This window comes from Pristiophorus japonicus, chromosome 5 (genome assembly GCF_044704955.1).
Source record: "Pristiophorus japonicus isolate sPriJap1 chromosome 5, sPriJap1.hap1, whole genome shotgun sequence".
NCBI lineage: Eukaryota > Metazoa > Chordata > Chondrichthyes > Pristiophoridae > Pristiophorus > Pristiophorus japonicus.
Genome location: NC_091981.1, coordinates 125,458,361 through 125,481,062, shown reverse-complemented (window position 1 = coordinate 125,481,062; position 22,702 = coordinate 125,458,361). Strand labels below are relative to the sequence as shown.

Sequence of the window (22,702 nt, the reverse complement as noted above, 5' to 3'; positions counted from 1 at the left end):
CACTTGCGAGCAGTCACTCATACTCTGTGCTTCTCTAGCCGTTTGAGGATTTCATTCAATATGTTATTATGAATTTGCGTATTTGGTACTGAAATTAGTATGTCATCTAAATAACATTCAAGTCCTTCACTACCTTGCAATATCTGGTTCATCAACCCTTGGAATATGGCAGGAGCGGAAGACACATCAAATGGTAGCCTATTAAACTGATATAGGCCTAAATGAGTATTTATAGTCAAGCATGACTTGGACTCCTCATCTAGTTCAAGCTGTAAGTAGGCATTCGTAAGATCCAACTTTGAGAAGATCTGACCACCTGTCAGTGTTGTGAACAAATCTTCTACATTTGACAACGTATTGGGGACATTACCCTCTAGAACCTGGTTTATGGTTACTTTATAATCACCACACAATCTTACCTTACCATCGGACTTGGGTATAACAACAATGGGTGTCGCCCAATTACATCGATCTATCTTAGAAATAATGTTCTCAGTCTCTAGTCTTTTGAGTTCTTGCTCAACTTTCTCCTTGAGTGTAGATGATACGGAACGTGGCTTGTAGTAAACCGATCTAGCATCCTTCTGTACCCTGGCACTCGCCTTGAAGCCTTGGATCGGACTGCCCGTTTTGCAGAACACCTTCGGATAATTCTTGATGACATCATCCTTTGATGCAAATCTCATTTCAACACAAAAAATCTCACTCCAATCCAGCTTCAGTGATCCCAACCAATTTCTTCCTAGTAAGGCAGGCTTGTCTCCTGCCACTACTAATAGAGGCAAGCTCTGAAATTGATCCTTGTATTTCACTAGTAATGTTCTCTCCCGAGTAGCCTCGCAGCTCTATCTTGGATTTCTCCAATGGGAAATCATGCAATTTATCGAAGTATAGCGACTCCGGTACTACACTCATGGATGCACCAGTGTCGATTTCCATGGGTATCTTGATTCCTGCAACATCTATGTGGATTATGATACTTTTCGAATCGTTGTTAGTTAACCTCGTGCTCCTGATGATGTTTAGCTCTAACATCTCCTCTTCCTGATGTTTTTCTTTCATGCTATATAGTCTCTGGGGATTTCTACTCATAGCTTTGAAAGCCGGTTTACCCTTCAGTCGGCATGCCTTCGCAAGATGCCCAGTTTTCCTGCAGAAGAAACACTCTGCCTTCACATATGGACAACTTTGAGCAATGTGTTGTCCCAGGCACCAATAGCAGGACTTCAATGCTCTGTTACCATTGCCAGTTTTTGAGACTTTGGGGTCCAACGGCCTTTTACTGCAGGTGATTCACCTGGGTTGTCTGACGACTGAAAATAGTATGAAATTCTCGGGAATATTGGTCGGCCATGCTCATTGACATAGCTGCCTGACAAGCTAAATCAAAAGTCAAGTTAGGCGTTGTCAATAACTTTCTTCTGATCACATCATTTTTCATCCCACAAACAAAGCGGTCACGCAATGCTTGGTCCTGAAAGTTTCTGAAATTACAGTGAATAGATAGCTTTTTTAATGCTACAATGTACTCACTGATATTTTCTTCGGTTAACTGATCTCGTATTCTGAAACAATAACTTTCAGCAATTTCCAAGGGCATGGAGCTGTAGTGCTGTTCTGCTTAAGAGTTGTGTCCTTTGGCTTGTTAGGCACAAGCACATTTTTCAAGGTTTTATATACCTCGGGCCCTGCCTCAGTTAAGAAAACAGCACCCGGTTATGGTTTTCATCATTGGAGACTTCGATGATATGGTTTGCAGTGAAAAACATTTCTAGCCGCTCCACATACGCTCTGAAACTTTCACGGCATTGAAATTCCCCCAAACGCCCTCATAGGCACGGCCATTTGGATGCTGGCAGTTCAAACAAGTGTACTTATAATATACCTCGGATTTGTAGCTGTTAATCAAAACAGAGAAGCTCTCAAAGTCACTCAGTTGGCTGGCTCAATCCTCCACCAACAAAAATTGCAGCTTTGTTTTATCCGCTTAATCCTATCTTCGCTGCCATTGTGATATTTCCAGGGAGCTCACAGCACACACAGCCTTACGATGGCATAATCTTCCAGAAGTCACCAGTCAGGTGACCTGGTCCCTTTATTATAAACAGCACTGACTGCAGTGCCACAGGAGTACACAGTGTGGAGCTACAGACATTACAGTTGTGACGCGTCAGCGCGTCATCAGCCGATCCGACCCGCCTTCACTTCCGCCCCACTGACAACGGCCGCTCCGACCCACCCGCACTTCCGCCCTCCCCTGACACCACCACCACTCCGACTGGAAACAAGAACCAAAATGCTGAAAATTGCCGGAATGCATTGGGGCGGACAGAACACTTAAAAATCGGTAGGTGCGTGGAGGGCAATTTCGACCCCATGATATCATCCAGTCTTTCCCAGGCTATAGTGAGTAATATTTACCAGTGAAACAATACAACTAACAACATCCCAAATACAGAGAACAAGTGCTGGGCAAAACTGGTACTGAAGTGAAGAAACGTCACTGCTCAAAATTTCACACATTTATACGAGAACATTTTACCCATGGTCGTAACAATTTGCATTCACCAGTTCATATAATCTGTTCTTCTGCGATGAATTATGGGTACTTTCTCTTACATGACCCTTTATCCATCATTCTCCACAAGAAAATAAGTTTGGCCAGGTAACCAGGAATACTTTTTTCAGTTCTGGCAAAAGGTCATCGACCTGAAACGTTAACTCTGTTTCTCTTTCCACAGATGCTCCCTGACCTGCTGAGTATGTCCACCATTTTCTGTTTTTAAACCAAGAATACTTGATAAGTGAACGGCAAGTTGTCTGATGCGAAAACACAGAAATAGCGAAGAAAACAATTACAGTACATAAAGGGACAAAAATTATTGAATTAATTTAAAAGCAATTTCTGGCGTTTAGTCCCTTTTAATAACTGTTACAATGTAGGCCGTTTAGTCCATCAAAAGGAACACAACCTCTTTTCCAATTGAAACCTTTCTGTAAGATAAAACATTAATGCCCTTCCATTAGTTGCAAGGTAATGTATTCTCATAGAAATCATTCGGGAACTTACCACTGAGGTAAGTGCCATCTGAAAACTATAGATGCGTGCCAAGCCAAAATCAGCCAGCTTGATTTGGCCACTGCTGGTTACAAGTATATTTTGGGGCTTCAAATCTCGATGAACCACACGGTGTGAATGAAGGAAGTCTAGTCCACGAAGCAGCTGGAACATCATATCCTATATAAAAGGAAAGGAAAATGGGCCATTAGAAAATATATTTTTTAATCCCATTCATGCTATATTTTTGCATTTAAAAATTTCAAAAACTGTAGAGTTTAATGTTTTTATTTTTGCTCCTTCTCCCTGTAAAAAATAAATCTCATCTTTGGTACTTACATCCCATTCAGTAATTTCTAAGTCCACCACTGCTACAAAGTACACTTTACTGCACTGCAACAAAAGTGATCAAAGTCATTAAGATATACCTGCATCTTAAATTATGACATTTGTGTCATAAAGAATACGTACTCAAATTGGCGGGAGATGACTAGTAGTGTCCCCCAGGGACTTGTGAGTCCTTAGCTTTTCACTATATTTATAAATGACTTGGATGAATGAATAGAGGACCTATATCTAAGTTTGCTGGCAACACTAAGTTATGTAGCACAATAAATAGTGTAGATGGGAGCAGAAAGTTGCAACGGGTCATTGACAGATTAAGTGAATGGAAAAACTGTGGCAGATGTGGGGAAATGTGAGGCCATCCACTTTGGGCTGAAGAAAGATAGATCAGAGTAGTTTCTAAATGGTGAGAAGCTATGAACTGTGGAGGAGCAGAGAGATTTAGGGATCCAAATACAGAAATCACTAAAAGCTAGTGGACAGGTACAAAAAATAATGAAAATGGCGATTGGAATGTTGGCCTTTATCTTAAGAGGGCTGGAATACAAAGGGGTGGAAATGATATTACAGCTGTTGAGAGCTCTGGCTAGAACTATGTTCAGTTCAGGGCACCACACCTCAGGAAGGATATATTGGCCTGGGAATAGGTGCAGCGCAGATTCACCAGAATGATACTGGGGCTAAAAGGATTACATTATGAGAACAAGTTGCATAAACCAGGCTTGTATTCCCTTAAATATAGAAGATTAAGGGGTGATCTCATTGATGTGCTAAGATGATTAAAGGAGTTGCTAGGGTAGATAGAGAAACACTATTTCCTCTGGTGGGGGAAGTCAAGAACAAGGGGCATAACCTTAAAATGAGAACTTGGCCATTCAGGGGTGATATCAGAAAGCATCTCTTCACACAAAAGATAGTGGAAATCTGGAACGCTCTCCCCCAAAAATCAATTGAGGCTCAAGTCAATTCATAATTTCAAAATTGAGATTGACAGATTTGTGTTAGGTATTAAGGGTTAAGGAACCAAGGCGGGTAGATGGGGTTAAGTTGCAGATCAGCCATGATCTAATTGAATGGTGGAACAGAGTCAAGAGGTTGAATAGCTTACTCCTGTTTCCATGTTCCTTTACACTTTCAGCCTAACTCTTTTGTTTTCAAATGTCATAACAAGATCTAAACACAAGCCATGTTTCAGCTAACAGCTTTTGGGGTTTTGTCAGAATAATTTGATTTTGTAGGTTGGTGTGCATACTATTGTTTTAATTAGCTCACTCTTCAAACGGTCAGTATTACATTGGTATGACAATTGCAAAAGTCAGCAGGCAGTTTGCAATTAAGAACACTGTACATGTGATATTAACAGCACAAAACAGGAGAACTTTGGGTGACATTAGCTCATCAGAATATGTTGCTGCTTTTTTGTAGCAAACATAATGCAACATAATGATATTAAATTCAGAATACCTGTACTACAAAAAATGAAAATCTCTTAACTGACTGAATAAACAGGAAACCAAGTTGTTTCACATATTAACTGCAGTGACCATTTAGAGTTAATATAAAATAAGTGTTTTTAACTGAAGTTCTGGTCTATAGTTGTCATTTTTAAAAGCAATGATCTTTCAGATGCACACCATTTTATTTTTTTTAAACTATAATGAAATGTTTTTAACACATTAAAGTGTGCAGTAAAACTTCAAAATAAAATGGTTATGGATAAAATAGAAAATATGTGAAAGGTTAACACACTAGTGAAATAATAATTGAGAAACAGGCAAATGCAGGCAGCATTATTCGCACTATTGGGGAGAATTTTAACATGGGTGAGCACGTGGGATTGGGTGCGGGTGGGGGGGTTACATCAGGAAAAGTTCCGAGCACATCGGCAAGCTGACTCCAACCCACTGACTCCCTGGTTTTACCCTCGCGGGACAAAGTGCAGACAGCCAACCCATTCCCAGGAGGCGAGTTGGCATTTTCAATATGTTAATGAGGCTAGCAGCCTCTGATTTAACCTGCTTTGCAGGTATAACCCTAGCCGGCTGAGTTTCCCAGGCCTCGGGAAGCCCGCAGCTGAAGCAAGGCAAGGACAGCTTCAGGGAGGGAAAAGTTAAGTGCCTTTACAATACTGCTTGTGGGCCAGGAGGAGCAGAATTACTTCCTCCCGGCTCAAGCTCCATTGCAGCAGACCCCCCCCTGTAATGTATTTGCTTCATGGGTTCTTTACTTAAGAATTCATAGCAACACATTGCAATTAAGAACGAGTTGGTTGATTAATAAAGGTTTAACAATCACACTACACATTACCAGTTCATCCACAAGGCTCACAACTGCATACCTCATCGTGGATGACCTAGACACAACTGACTGGAGTTTTATTGAGTCTTGTGAACATCATGTGACTGGCTAAGCCACACAATATGCAACAGCTCTATAACTATTTTAAGTTGCACCTGTAAATCAACTTTAAATTTAAATCACGCCCCTTATTAAAGGGGCACTAAAACCGACAAATTAAACAAATGTACTTTTAACAATATGGGTCAAATTAAAATTTGGTTGCCAGGGGTGATGATGCACTCCAGTCCAGCTCTACAAACGCATACATTACACCCCCCCATACAAGGGCCCCCGAGATCTGGGATCGGACTTCCCCCCCACCCTCCGGGTCAGGGATTGGACACACCCCTGGATCGGCCACTTCCCGGGGTCTGAGATTGGACCTACCTAGTCCTGCAGCCTGCTCCGGGTGCTCTCTGTCTAACAGAAGGCAAGCCTGTCAATCAGGCTGACTACTGAGCGGGGAACCACTCAGGGCCAAAAGATGCACACTGTGGAGTGTTTAACTCCACAGTGTGAGAGAAAACCCAAACTTCCATGTTTCCCATCTGAAACTCCACCCCCACCCCCCCACCTATGTAACCTGCCCCATAGTTTCAGTATCAAAGAAATGTTGGCTGAGATGTGGTATTGGTACTGAGGGTTAATCGTAGTTTCGGTCTTGTCCCCAAATTCTTAATATGTGCTCCAGCGAGAGAACCACCAATCCAGGAATGCAAATTTGTAAAATTATCCCTATTATTCCCATTTTATACATCAAAAGTCCAAGATCAGGAATAACACAAACCAGGTGTAGTGTAAAGCATCTGATTCAAATCCGGCCTCGTCTCATTAAAGTGTTTCAGTCTGCCTTCGGAAAGATTGGAAAAGTGCATGTACGGCACATGTTGAACACACAATATCCAATTCAGGTCACAAGGGAATCCTATTGTTACAGCTCGAGGTTATGCCATCGTATAATTAGATATTGGGAAGTATAGGCACCCTCCTGAATATAAGATGCTTGGACCACTTATGGGAGTAACCAGCTGTACCCAAGAGAATATCTAAGGCATTCCTGAAACTTGTAAAAGGTCTAAATTTGTAAAACCCACCGTTACACTTTGTGCAAAACTAACAGACAGTGAAAAAAGTGTGGCAGTTGGCTTGAGTCTCTAGGCACTGAGGCGAATAGAGAAGAAACATTTCCACTCCTAAATACTATCTAATCTCTGTGCCCAGGCTCACAAATGAAGACTGGGAGAAGTACTGGACCCCAGTATGAGTCACCCCAGTATGAGTCAGTTGGTTAGATTTCTCTGGCTCCCCTCTGCCCAGATGCTGGACAGGAGCAGCATACCCGAAGTGCACTGCGTCTGGTCAGGCCTAGGAGTGCAAGTATTTTTCTTTCCTGGACCATTCCACCTTCCTCAAAGACATCCAAAAGACATCCAAGAAAGTTTGGCTCATGTTCTCACCCACACCATCATCCCAGTCCTGGTTAAGCTACATTTCTCCCTGTGCCCACACAACTTTCCTCCTTGATCATACTTTCTCCCCTTCCAAATACCTCTCTCCTTTTCCACTCATTATCCACTGCCCTGCAAGGCACAGTGTATGTTTTTATGAACACGATGAGTGCTATTCAAATGTCAATTGTTGTTGTTTTAACTGCTGTCACATTTTAACATATTGGGTAAATTGTCGAAGGACCTGGCTTGCCTTGCTTAATTCAGGGCTACACAATCTGTCAATCTAACACTATAAATCACTCATCTCGTTCAGTGAAAGAACCACAGCTGCCAGAAAGCCTTTTATTCCACCTAACCTTTGTGTAGGGAATTAAAATCAAACCTTGTTGGAACACAGATAATGGATTTAAGCTAACACGGAAACGTCTCAAAGAATGGGAGCCTTCTTCTCAGCACTGATCAAACTTATTTTGACCCGATCGCCAGCTGCTAATGCTGCCATGTCAGTTTGATTTATGGTGACTAGGGCAGGGAAGCAGGGGGAAGCTTCTGTTTATTTAAAATATACTTACTTTAAAAGTGAAAGATCTATTCATTTTTAATTTTATAAATTGAATTTTTTGATTAGCTAATAATATTTTAGCATTTAACTATATATTATATTTAAATCATCAGACAAAGCTATGAAATACTGTTCTAACTATATAAACCACAGGTAAAAATTTGGGAAGCAAAAGTTAAAGTATTTATACTTTATACAATTTTTGTAATCAACAATTTTTAAATACTTTCCATAGAAAAGAAAACAAACCTATCATTCATATTTTTTTCTCTTCTTTCAAATGTAATTAATCCAAATATAATGACTGTGAACTCCATGACCCACAACCTTACTAAATCCAACAAACTATCATCCATGTAAGACATGAGCACAGAATATGTTTTTTCCCCCTGAATGCTTGCTGGTCTTGTTCATTTAGGATCTTAATGGTACATTTCACTGCATTGATGAGCAGTTTTGTGAAGAGTATACACCGAACAATTAAAATGATGGTGTCTGATGGCTCTATCAGTCTGAGATTTATTGACAGAAGTTACTACAAGTGGAATTGGTATAGTTGACTAAACTGTTTTATGTCATTAGAATTGGCCAAGCTATAATTTTACTTAAAAACTATTGATTATTAAAACAAATGGCAATCCAATTATGCAAAAATTAGTACAATATAAACCAAATTAATACAAAAATATTTTAAGATTGTACAAATCAAAGACTGAGTTGTAAAATTAATAAATTACTGAACATTTATGGCTTCCCCTTTTTAATTTTCAGGGAGGGAAGTTTCTTTGATCTTGAAATTACATTGTGGGATATTAAGCTATAAATGTTAATAGGCGCCTCTGAAATTCCTTTCACTCCTACTTTTGTGTTGTTGTTAACCCCTTTGACATAACATTATTGCAAATCTCTTATTTTACTTTCATTTATTCCACTTCATTTGTGTCAGATGACCAGTTTAGTCTTGTTTCTATTTTGTTTTTCCCTCTCGATTTCTTTCATTTCAGTTATTTTCTCTGTTTATTCGATCAACGGAGGGGCAGGACAGGGAAGGGGACGAGGGGACGGTGAGGGGAGGGGGGTGATCGAAGACAAATTTCCCAGATTTTTTTCCCAAATTGGCCTGGGATTTTAGCTGTTTTTTTGCTTCTCCCAGGAGTTCACATGGTTTCAGGGTGGGGTAGAGTGTATATGTTGGATACACAAGGTATCGCAATTGTCTGGGACAGGCTGGATGGACCAGAGGGTCATTGCCTGTCCGTCATTGTTCGTATGTTCTTATTGCTTATGGTTTTTGCTGTTTAGTTCAAAGAGAATATCTGAAGTCAGAGGGGAGACAAGATATGTTCCACCAACCAGAAACAACCATACTGTGTGGTAAAAATAAAATACACAACAGCATAAACCACTGAGGGGGAGAAATTTGCATCATTTGCACCTCCCGTTAGCACCCCAATCGCAAACGATTTCTCGCCCCGGGGGGGCTATTGTCTCCTGTGAAATTGTGCGGGAGTTAGTGGAAGCACAATCCGCCGTTAGCGCACCGGCCCGCTGCACAGAGTGATGATGACATCATCACTGTGCGCAGCGACCCATTTCCGTCCCGGAGCGGAAATTGGGCGCCAGCTTCATGAGTCGGTCACCAAGTCACACTCTGCTCATGGGACAAAAGGTAAAGGGGAGGTGCATGCTGCCATTTTTTTTTTGCCGACTTACCGGTCCGGCCTTTCCTTTATGATTTCATGGGGTCCGTGCTGCGGTGGTGCAGCCTGGTACTCCACTTCTGTGCCAAGCTGCGGCCATGGCCCCTTGCCCCACTGCAGAGCTCACAGTGTGCCCTCCCATTTAACGAAAGGGGAGGGTCTTGTGCTGGTACCAGCGCTATGCGGCGCTACATGTAGCGCTGGAAAATTTGCACATTTATTGCCAAGGTCCCGCCCCTAAGAGGAAATGGAGTGCCCGACATTGCACTCCACTTCCTCTCGGGGGCGGTAACCCCAATTTCGCATCCGGAGCGGGACTTCTGCGGCGGGCGCATTAATGTCCCGCCTCGCCTCAGTTACCGCCCCCAAATGGGGCATAACCGAATTTCGGCCCCTCAGGAATTGAGATTATGCCACACACAGATTAGCATAAGATTACATGCTAATGAATCAGTTAACATTTCTGTTGAAATACTGGGTTAATGAACCTTTCGGGCACTACATGGAAACCAAATCCTCAAAATGGCAGGTAGGAAGTGTGTGCACAATTCTAGCTGGAATCGTGCCGCCTGCCATAATAGGTAAGGGCAAACAAGAGGCATCATTTAGGCATTTGCATATGCAAATAAGGGGCCTAACCTCTACTTCAGACCCCCTCTCCAAGATTTGTTTTCTCCGAGGAGACTGACGCTACTGCAGACTGCACTCAGGGACACCAGCCGTAGGGATCGCCTGCAGCCAAGAAGGTAAGCAACTTATCTTAATGTGGAGCCTGGGGGAGCAGGAGTGCTACTCCTGACCTCACATTTAGCCACCCTCCCCATCGCCATCACTCCCGATCCCAGAGCCTCCCCGCAACCCACCTCCCTGCCTTCCTCTCCTGACCCTCAATCATGAATTCGTGACCTCCTCTCCTGACCACCGATTGTAGACCTCTCCAGCTTCCTCCCCTGATCGACTGTGCTCCTTTTAAGCATTGATTCCTTTCCCTTTTCTTACATCCAAGTTTTATTATTTCATACTGTTCTACATTAAGCGGTATCTGCCATCCATCTCCCCATCCTCTTGAGATCTTTCAAAATCCACATCAAAATTTGCCACATCCCTCAATTTGATGTCACCAGCAAATTCTAATATTATTCCTTCAATTCCTCAGTTGAGATCACAACTCAACGACGATGGAGGTTATGTGATACACAACCCTACAGGGGGTAAAGAAAACAATTTGTTGGGCATGGCTGCTTCAATTATAAGACAGGTGAATTAGATGGAACAGCCTGTGACAAAACCTATGAGCAGCACCCAATTACAATCTTGGAACAAAGCTGGTGGTACGTGATGGTTTGGCTGCAGTGGCTCTGCAGAAAATTTTGTGCTATACTAAGGATGTTGACAGATCCACCACAGAGTATATGGAACTATGGTTGGTGTAAGTTTTCAAAGGCTCAAGACACAGGAGAGAAACATCTGTTGGACAGCCTATGGAACAGCCAGGTAAAATTGGCAGCCTTTGCGCAATGTAAATTGTAGAGCTTACACACGAGAAATCTTTCCAAGAATTATGTTGATCAGTGAGGCGGAAAGTGTTGATGATAACTGTATGCTCATAACTAATCCTCCTTCTCACATCCCCCTGCCCCCTTCATCCCCCAATCTCTTCTCGCTTACAAATTACTGATGGTGTAAGCATGCACATCTTGCTTTCCCCAATCCCCTCACCAGAACCCTACCCTTTGTCTTTCTCCTTTCAGATACCCAAGAACTCCAACAAAAGAATATATGAACATAAGAATTAGGAGCAGGAGTAGGCCATACAGCCCCTCGAGCTTGCTCCGCCATTCAATAAGATCATGGCTGATCATCGACCTCAACTGCACTTTCCCGCCCAATCCCCATATCCCTTCATTCCTCTTTCTTAGCCTTGAATATAATCAATGACTCAGCATCCACAGCCCTTTGGGGTAGAGAATGCCAAAGATTCACAACACTGAGTGAAGAAATTCTTCCTCATCTCAGTCTTAAATGGCCGACTTCACTCTGCAAAAAAACAGCCAAGGATGACTAAATATGTAATGGACAGCAGAAAAATCGAAGAAAATGCACACAAAAATGCAAAAAATAGCACAGATCCTGGTGAATGGGAAAGATATAAAGAACATCAAAGAATCACAAAACAGTCAGAGCTATAAAAAGGATGTATGAAAAGAAACTTGCAAAGATATCAAATTCAACACAAAGCATTTTTACAATTATATTTGGAGAAAGAGGGTGGTCAGGAGCAACGTTGGTCCCTTAAAAACTGAAAGTGGTGATACTGTCAGTGATACGGAAATGGGGGACATGTTGAATAATTACTTTGCGTCAGTATTTACAGTAGAGGAAGAGGCTAGTGTGCCGGAAATCCCATGGAAACTAATATTGAATCAGGGACAAGGACTCAATAAAATTAACATAAGTAAAATAACAGGAATGAAGAAAATAATGGCATTAAAGAGTGAGAAATCCTCAGGACCAGATGGTTTCCATCCCAGGGTTTTAAAGGAAGCAGTGAGCACATTGCAGATACCCTAATGATAATCTTCTAAAGTGCTCTCGATTCAGGAACCGTTCCTTCAGATTGGAAAACTGTGTATGTCACTCCGCTACTTAAGAATGGCAAGAGAGGGAAACTAGGGAATTATAGACCAGTTAGTCCAACATCTATTGTCAGGAAATTGCTAGTGTCTATAATTAAGGATAGGGTGACGGAACACCTTGAAAATTTTCAGTTGATCAGAGAGAGCTAGCAGGGATTTGTGAAAGATAGGTTATGCCTGACAAACCTGATTGAATTTTTTGAGGAGGTGTCTAAAGTAGTGGGCAGGGAAATGTATAAGGATGTTATTTATATGGACTTCCAGAAGGCATTTGATAAAGTTCCATATAAGAGACTATTAACTTAGGGCTCTGAAAACCAACATGTAATAGTTTCTCAACATTTTCTATTCTTCCTACCAAAGTGAATAACCTCACATTTCCACATATTATACTCCAACTGCCACCTTATTGCCCACTCACTTAACCTGTCTATATCCCTTTGCAGGCTAATATTCCCACATAGCTTTGTATTGTCAGAAAACTTGGATATATTGCACATGATCCCTTCATCAAAGTCATTAATATAGATTGTAAATAGCTGAGGGTGGAAATTCAGTCACACCTCATTTGGGACGTTAATCCAGGTGGAGCGGTATTTGTAGCGCCTTGAAAATGTTTGTGCCTCCCGCCCAGAAATTGATCAGAATCGGTCGAAGAGCTCACAGAGGCGATAAATCAGCCATTGCATACTACAGCTGAGGGGGGGGGCATAACGAAAGTTTGGTCAGTACATTTTGTGGATCCATTGCCCATGCGCGGAACTCTGAATCAGATCCCGGGAAAAGCCAAGTCTTAAAGGCGTGGCATAGTAATGCACCCATTAAAGTTTGCAAAATTACTTGTTTTCACCCTGTACTGTTATGTCTGTTTGCTGCTGCAAACTCAGAGGGTCACTGTGTGTAAACGTTGCACTGACTGTGACCTCCGAGGGGAAGTGCTTCTTTTTCCCTTTAAGTTAACGACTCTGCAAGCCTGTACCGACCGTTTTTCCAGACGCTAAATGAGGCTGAGCGCCGAATTTACCGACCGGAGTGCAAGCGTGGGCGTTGCATTAAGACTGACATCAAGAGCGCACTGATCTTCATCAGCCAGGCGCTACTGGTTTGAGCCTCTAATGAATTTTTGGTCGGCCCGCTAAAAGCTGCGCTCCCGGTCGGTTACCTCTTACGCCCCCTCTGGTCGCTAACTGAGGCATCAGGCAACTGAAAATCCAGCCCATAGACTGTAAATAACTGAGGCCCAAGCACTGATCTTTGCTGCATCCCACTAATTACAACCTGCCAACTGGAAAATGACCCATTTATCCCGACTCTCTGTTTTCTGTCCATTAACAAATCCTCTATCCATGCTAATATATTACCTCCAACCACGAGCCCTTATCTTGCATAGCACCTTATCAGATGTCTTTTGGAAATCCAAATATACTACATCCACTGGTTCCTCTTTATCTACCTGGTAGTTACACCATCAAAACACACTAATAGATCTGTTAAACACGATTTCCTATTCATAAAGCCATGTTGACTCTGCCTAATCATATTATGATTTTCAAAGTGCCCTGTTACCATTTCCTTGATAATGGATTCCAGCATTTTCCCTATGATTGATGTGAGGCTAACTGGCCTGTAGTTCCCCAGCCTTGTGCAGGAAGAACAAGAGGAAGCGAACGATAGGGAAGAACAGACACTGTCACTCATTCTGACACTCACAGGCACCACAGATCCTTGTGATATCCCCACTTGTTACAGCCTGCCAAGCCGAAAATGAACTGTTTATTCCTACTCTGTTTTCTGTCCATTAACCAATCCTCAATCCATGCTAGTATATTGCTCCAATTCCATGAGCCCTAATTTTATTTAATAACCTCTTGTGTGGCACCTTATCAAATGCCTTCAGAAAATCCAAATATACCACATTCACTGGTTCCCCCTTATCTATTCTGCCAGTTACAACCTCACAAAACTCAAAAAACAGATTTGTCAACCATGACTTCCCTTTCATAAATCCATGTTGACTCTGCCCAATCCTATTATTATTTTCTAAGTGCCCTGTTATCATGTCCTTAATAATAGATTCTAGCATTTTCCCCATTACTGATGTAGGCTAACTGGTCTGTAATTCCCTGTTTTTTCTCTCCCTCCTTTCTTAAATAGTGGGGTTACATTTGCTACCTTCCAATCCGTGGGAACCGTTTTAGAATCTATGGAATTTTGGAAGATGACAACTAATGCATCCACGATCTCTATAGCCACCTCTTTCAAAACCCTAGGATGTTGGCCATCAGGTCCGGGGGATTTATTGGCTTTCAGTCCCACGAATTTCTCCAGTACTATTTTTTTTACCAATACTAATTTCTGTCCGTTACTCATTCTCGCTGAACCGTTGGTTCTTCACTATTTCCAGGAAGTTTTTTGTATCTTCTTCCGTGAAGGCAGATACAATATATTTATTTAATTTCTGTGCCATTTCGTTAGTGCCCATTATAATTTCTCCTATCTCAGCCTGTAAGGGACCCACATTTACTTTTGTTAATCTTTTCCTTTTTACATACCTAAAGAAACTTTTATAGTCTGTTTTTATGTCTCGCGCTAGTTTAGTCTCATATTCTATTTTCCCTTTCTTTATCAAATTCGTGGTCCTCTGCTGAATTCTAAAATCCTCCCAATCCTCAAGCTTACTACTCTTTTTGGCAACATTTTCCCATATTACAACAGTCACTACATACTTCAAAAAGTACTTCATTGGTGGTCGTGAAAGGTACTATATAAATATGTCTTTTTTTCTTTAACATTATAAACCACTTCCTTGATCTAATATTATCTTTAACTTCTCTTGTTAGCCACGGTTGGACCACTTTTTCTATGGGGGGGTTTTGTGCCTTAAAGGAATATATATTTGTTGTAAATTATGTATTAATTCTTTAAATGCTAGCCATTGCTTGTCTACCGGCATACCTTTTAATGAGACAGCGGCTTGTTGCCGCGCAGGGGAGGGAGGGGAAGGAGACAGCGGCTTGTTGCCGTGGAGGGAGGGGAGGGAGGGGAAGGAGACAGCGGCTTGTTGCCGCGCAGGGGAGGGAGGGGAAGGAGACAGTGGCTTGTTGCCGCGCAGGGGAGGGAGGGCAAGGAGACAGCGGCTTGTTGCCGCGGAGGGGAGGGAGGGGAAGGAGACAGTGAGAAGGGAAGCCTCAGTGCTGATGGCAATGTGGTTTTATTAAAAAATGTTCAAAAATTAAACAGCTACAAAGAACTACAAAAATGGCCGAGTGCCAATGTTTTTTTTCACACTGAGCATGCGCGAACGCTCCAACGCGCACGCGCAGCGTTGCCGGCAGGAAAAAAACTAATTTAAATAGTACCCGCCCCCTCCCACTTACAAAATCGGCGCGAGTGTAGGCTCCGCCCCCCCTGGGCGCCGCGCCAAATAGACAAGGAGCTGCAGAGCGCTCGAGAATAGCGCGTTTTTTTTCTGGCGCCGTTTTAGGCGCAAAAAACAGGCGCCCAGCTCGGAGGGGCACCCGTTTTTTATCCTTTGGAAACTTGGGCCCAATATGTTCACTCTTCCCTAAAGGCGCCTTTACTAAAGGAAGACTTGGATTTATATAGCGCCTTTTACGACCACCGGACGTCTCAAAGCGCTTTACTGTCAATGAAGTTCTTTTGGAGTGTAATCACTGTCGTAATGTAGGAAATGTTACTACAAGGTTACTAATTAACGCTTTCTCATTGCACAGTGCTAGATCTAAAATAACCTGTTCCCTAGTTGGTTCCTGAACATATTGATCGAGGCAACTACCTTGTATACATTCCATGAATTCGTCCTACACATTATTACTGCAAATTTGGTTTGCCTAGTCTATATGTAGATTAAAGTCCCCATGATTAATGTATTACCCGTATTACATGCACCTCTAATTTCCTGATTTTCACTCTGCCCTACATTACAACTACTGTTTGGGGGCCTACAAACAACTTCTCCCATATGTTTTCTGTCCCTTACTGTTTCTTAGCTCCACCCAAACAGAATCTACTTCTTGATTTTCAGAGCTAAGATCCTTTCTCTCTACTGTCGTTATTCCATCCTTTATCAGGGCTTCCCCTCCTCCTTTTCCATTTTGCCTATTTCTTCCAAAAAGTTAAGTATCCTCGACTATTTAGTTGCCAACCATGGCCTCTTTGCACCACATCTCCGTAATGGCTATTACATCAAGCCTATTCATTTCAATCTGCGCTATTAATTCATCTATTTTGTTGCGAATGCTTTGCACATTCAGATATCGTGCCTTTAGCTTTAAGTTATTTCTATTTTTCCCTGATGTCACCTTAGTCACTGATGCCCTATTACCTTTGTTCCTCTCTCTGTCCCTTCCTGACCCACTCTGTTTATTTTTACCCCAAACTCTGCTCTGCTCTAGAGTCTTGACATTTCTCTTGCTGCTTTTAAATTTACTCTTTCCTGAATCCTCCCACCCTCCTTCATTAATTTAAAGTCCTGTCCACTGACCTAATTATTTGGTTCGCCAGGACACTGCTCCCAGCCAGGTTTAAATGGAGCCCGTCTCAACTGTTGCCAGTGCCCACATGAACTGAAACCCCTTTCTCACACATCACTCTTTGAGCCACACATTTAAACCTCTGTTTGTCCTTATGTCATTTTGCTCATGGCTCAGGTAACAATCCAGAGATTATTACCTTTGAGGTTCTGCTTTTTCATTTAGATCCTAGCTCCTCAACCTGCCTCAGCAGAACCTCATTCCTAGTTCTACTCATGTTGTTGGTTCCTATGTAGACTATGACAACTGGATCCTCCCCCTCCCACTCCAAGTTCTTTTCCAGCCGTGAGGAGACAGCCTTAACCCTGGCACCGGGCAGACAACACAACCTCCGGAACTCCATGTGGCAGCTGCAGAGAACAGTATCTATCCCCCTGACTATACTGTTGCCTACCACTACCACATTCCTTTTTACTCCCCCCACTTGAATGGCCTCCTGTACCACGGTGCCATGGTCAGTTCGCTCATCTTCCCTAAAGTCATTGTTCTCATCCATACAGGCAGGAAGCACCTTGTACCTGTTGGACAAGGTCAAGGGCTGAGGCCCCTCCATCACTATATCCTGGGTCCCCATGCCTCCCTCACTCACAGTCACACCCTCCTGTCCCTGACCATTGACAAACTCTAAAGTACTGCTTAATCTAAGGAGTGTGAATGCCTCCTGGAACAAAGTTTCCAGGTAACTCTCCTGAGGCATTGCAATTTCTGCAGCTCGGACTCCAGCTCAACAACTCTGAGCCGAAGTTCCTTGAGCTGCAAGCACTTAGCGCAGATGTAGGTGCTCGGAATCTAATTGGTCTCCACCAACTTCCACATGCTGCAGCACATGCCCTGCCATTTTTAACAAACTTATTTCATTTATATAATTAGTTACAGATTTTATTTAAATGATTATTTTTACTTTTAATTTGTAGCTTTAATTAGTTAATTTAGTTAAAGTTATTAATTCAATAAAGATATAATAGTTAATACTCTCCCAGTTCTGAATTTAATCCTCTTACCTAACCTAGAGAGCAAAAGAGCTGTAATACTCATCAACCAATCACCTACCTGCTGTCCTGTGACATCACTCCTTGTTTTTGTTTTAAGTTGCCATTCAGCTCTCTTTTAGCCACCGCTCCGGCTCAAGTCCGCCTGTGTTCTGGCACTTCTCCTCTCAGCACTCTGTTAGCCGTCACTCCCGCTGCTCCCGCTCAGGTCCGTCTGTGCGTCAAATCAGCGGTACACGTTGACTGACGTTACAAATTGCGTACTCTGCATACTGCCGGCCACATGCACGTACGTTCCGCCCATGCTATCGCTCTCACCAAGATGGCGAATAGCGTGGGCCTCATCAAAAGTGGGCGGAAGCGAGACAGATGCCATTTTTAATCCCTCAACCAGCCTTAACTAAGGTGCCGAATTTAGCCATTGAATCAGCTGTTGGGTTGACAGCTTCAAATGTACAGTAAAAGCTGCCACCTTATAGAAATATCTTCCCTCAGCCACAAGCTCTTCCTCACAGCATTTCCACAACATATTCACTATGCTGCCAGTCTTTACACAAGTCTCCATCCAGTCTGACCTCATTACCTCTCCCACCATTGACAGATCGCTTCTGTCATCTCTACTTCACCGCTATCTATTCCATCAGCATGAGTGCCCTTTATACTCTCTCACCTTGGTCCTCGGAATCCCACCACAATCAGTCACAACACTATCAGCACCAGGCACACCAGCAGTACCAACAATAAAACCAAACTTCTCCGCAATCAGCTGATGCGGCACAGGGGGCTCTCATTTCAGCTTTGTGCTCAGGAGGACACTGCGATTTTCCGTGACAGGGGGATGGTATGATGGGGAAGTGGTAAGCAGCAGGGATCTGAGGTGTCAGTCACTGAAACCGGAGTCTGATGAGGCAAACATGGACAGCCCGCCCTGAACGGGGATGTGCTGCCTGCCTCCTCTCTTCTTCCTCCTCCTCCTCCTGAGGTGGTTCCGGAAGCCGTGGTGGCAAGGGCAGAACATTCATGATGGCTAGGTTGTGGAGCATGAGACACCCACTGAGTACTGGAAAGCTCCTCCCGGGCAGTCAAGGCAGCGGCACTGTTGCTTGAGCACCCCGATGGGCTACTCAATGATGTTCCTCGTGACAGCATGCCTGTCATTATATGATTGCTGGCCACGAGTGGTGGGGTTGCAGAGGGGAGAGATCAACCAGGAGCAGAGCGGATAGCCCTCGTCTCTGAGCTTGGGTTTGACATGGTGGCTGGTAGATTGCTGGCACAGCGGACTGGTGCAGGATGAAGGTATCATGACCGCTGCCAGGATAGCAGGCATTCACCATCATGATGCAGGTCGGGGTCTTCAAAGGAGCATACCAGTTCAAGGTACAGCACAGGCTTGAGAGCGATGGCTGTGAAGAGGGCGCCAAGGTCCAGGTCGCTGATTGGATCGTGGGCAGGTACAGCAGGAGCGGCGAGGTCAGGGCACAGGAGCGGCAAATGATCATGGAGCGACGTGATCAGGGCCAGCCTACACTGCGATATGTGTGCGCACTAGATCCGTGCAGCAGAGCTGGTCTCCAGTCATCTTGGTTAACCCTTGCCACTGGCCCAAGACCTAGTTGTGTCAAGCCCATGTGGTGGCTGGTGTACAACAGTCACCACACGTTAAAAAAAAAACACAGGCATCTTACACCCTTCAACATGTAGTTCGGGGCCCAGTGTATTAGGTCCTTCATTGAAACACCTGTGAACTCATCCCTTTTTGGCGTGGAAGCAAGTCATCCTCGATACGAGGAACCGCCTATGATGATGGCACTGGGCGTGGTCGCACAAAACCTGCACATTAAGAAAGTGGGAACCTTTGCGGTTAAGGAACATCTCAGGAATAGTAACTGGTGCCTGTAAAATCACGTGCATGCAGTCGATGCCCTAAGTCATGGTGAAGCCTGCTATCCTAGCAAAGCCACATGCGTGCTTGTTCTGCCTCTCTCTGTTCAGAGAGAGGCAGTGAAGTCCCTTCTCCTGGAGCAGAGAGCCTCTGTAACTTCCAGAATGCAGTGATGGATTGTAAACTGGGAGATCTTAGCTATGTCACCTGCTCCAGATTGGAAGGGTCTGGTGGTAAAAGAATTGTGGGCCATGGTGACCTTGAGGGCCACTGACAGCGCCATCATCGCCCTGCTCTGAGGTTGTAGGTCTGGTTCCAAGAGGTGGCAGAGTTCTGTGACCACCCCATTGACTCCTGGCTTAAGTGCAAGTAGGAGAAATGCTCTTGAAGATCTTAGGTAGGTAATGCCTCCTGCGGAGGCCCTTCCTGCCCTTCCTTCTCTCTCTGTAAGCATCTTATCCTCTTCTTCGCTGCCTCCATTCAATCTCCGTGCCATACTCGAGTGTGAGGGGGCTGAAAGTAGAGCCCCCATTACTGTGAGTAAGTGGTATGAACTTTCAATGAGAATCAATACATTCTCCACTTCTAACAACACTCCCTGTCACCCCAGCAACTTTAAACAACTCTAGAATGCTTCAAACAGTTCCAAACTTAGGCAGAGCCAGTAGAAATGAAAAATCAAGTCAGCTGCAAGTTGTTGATGATCTCTTTAAATAGCACTGCTGGGGGTGGGTCCTTCCTGCTGCTGAATGCTTGGTCAGGCGGTCGTGATTAGGAGAGGGCATTGAATGGAGCGGCAACATCCAAAATAGAAGATCATGTGTCAAATCAGCATTGCACACTCATTGACGTCAGATTCTACCTCAACTAAGTATGTGGAGGAAGCGCTGGCAATGGCAGCGCTACCGACCTCCCCAAAATGGCGGCCGCCGCAGGACCTGCCGGAAGCGGGTGGAAGCAAGTCAGCTGCCTTTTTTCAGTGAAACTGGTCTTAACGTCCAGCGCTAAACCCCCAAATTTCACAGCCATTATCTATATGTAAAAAATCTCGTATGTGTGCGCTTTCTGTTGTCAACCGTTTCCATTATAAACTCCTACATCCACATTTATAATGGAAGCTGCCTATGTAAAGTTGTCACTCTGCAATTACACTCTCCTGTCAGTGATGGCACCTCAGTTTGCTTCTCTCAGTTCCTCATATGGGACTGTAGAGAAACTATCCTCCAACCAACTCTGCTTCCCAAAATGCCTTATGTTTTGCTATTTAACTACAAATTATCATATAAAATCAAAGTATCATACAAAATAAGAGCAGAATGTATGATTTTAAATGGGGACTAAATTACATATGTGCACCTTTGTTGAATTATTCCCACTGTCTAACTTCACTTCACCTAAAGAATACACTTGGTCTTGACTCACCATGTACATTGTCACAGGAGATCAGCTAGTGTTATTTTAAAAAATGGATACACAGTAATGATTTAATGGCATAATCACTCCCGGTCCAGCAAAGCCTCAAATTTTAAATCCTCACATGTGTTCAAATCTCTCCACGCCTCGTCATTCCCTATTTCTGTAACCTCCTGCAGCCCTACAACCCTCCAAGAACTCTGTGTTCCTCCTGATTTACTCGTGCATCCCTGATTTCCTTCTCCCCCACCATTGGCAGCCATGGCTTCAGCTGTCTACGCCTCAAGCTCTGGGATTCTCTCCCTAAATCTCTCTGCCTTGTTCTCCTTCTTCAAGATGCTCCTTAAAACCTACCTCACCTCCTTATGTGGCTCGATGCCAAATTTTGTCTGAAAGCGCCCCTGTGAAGCACCTTGGGACGTTTTGTTATATTAAAAGGAGTTATATAAATGCAAGTTATAGTACTAGCAGTAGATATGTATATTATTCTGTTTATAGCTGTTTTAATATTCTGGGCTGTTGTAAATGAAAAAATAATTATTAATCCATGTAATCATGGGAAGTGGCCTTCATCCCTTGGAGAATAATTTTAGCGACTGTAAGGAATGATTAAATTTGGGTGAGATAAAAAGAGGTAGAACCAAAACCGTATATTGGGGATTAAACCTTCTTAGTTGTCCTTTTGTTACTATTAACAATGAAGAGAAGGCAGAAATAATTTTATATGCCAACAAGCTGACTGCAACATGTCATTTAAAAAATTGCTGACTGAAATTTTTCAAGAGTTTCTAGACATGGATACATGGCCACAAATGATAAGATTATAAACACTTACCATAAACTAAACTGCCCTTCTTATATATTATAAATAATGACTGAAAGAATTTCAAGGCTGTAATAAATTCTGGAGTTTCAGGTGAGTATGAAGCACGCTAGCTTTGCTCTTGCAATTTTTATGAGAAGATCCAAATGGTTTGATTGTTCTGTTTATAATACGAGTTATACTTTTTAATCACTTTTCCAAAATTGACTGCTTTATTCCCAACACATGTACAAGTGAGTACAATTTGAGTTTGCAAAGCATTTGCTACATTTTTTTAATAGATTTGGGATCAATGTACTATTAGGCGGAAAAATGTCACCTCACAAAGAGAGAAGGATTGCTTTTTTTGCCACGTATAGCAAATCATAAACACGTTCTTATTGAATACATTTATAATGCCGCAATTCTTTCTCCAAGGTTAATTTGTGCTACAATCTTATCAGCAGCTATGATCCGATTTTTATTTCAGAATTGTGACAGCGATATCTGAAAATTGAATGTTTTTGCTGTCTGCAGATCAAATTTGGGCCGCACCATCTGTGTCAGATAAAACTGCAAACCAGTGTGACTGGGATCAGCTGCTCTTTTCCACTTGTACTGCCCAGTTGTACATTTTTGAACATCTCAGCCCTGTTTACTGCTTAGAAATTTAGGATTCCAGAATCCCCAAACACATGAATGTAATTGGAAAGGACTTTGTCAAAGATCTTATGTGGAGACATAACTCACAGTGTCCTGCCCGTGGGAAAGCAGATAAAGCAGTATCAAAATGTTGTGAAATAAATTAGTGTTATAACACCCCACCATTCTATCACCACCATTATAGTAGCAACCTCACTGTGCAAAACCACCAAAAGTATCTGAGAGAACAAATGGCATTGTTTCAGTGATTTGGCCCTTGTTATAAAGCCATTACCTGATGTAGAAGTTTGTCCTTTGTAAGTATT

General features: G+C 43.0%; 1 protein-coding gene across 1 annotated transcript in view; it reads right to left on the bottom strand.

Moving 5' to 3' along the window:
• cdk6 (cyclin dependent kinase 6) overlaps nucleotides 1-22,702 on the bottom strand; it is a 388,215-nt gene that overhangs the window by 229,665 nt on the left and 135,848 nt on the right. The window contains exon 4 of the mRNA XM_070880916.1: nucleotides 3,071-3,238. Within this exon, the coding sequence (XP_070737017.1) occupies nucleotides 3,071-3,238 (168 nt within the window). The remainder of the gene's footprint in view (nucleotides 1-3,070; nucleotides 3,239-22,702) is intronic.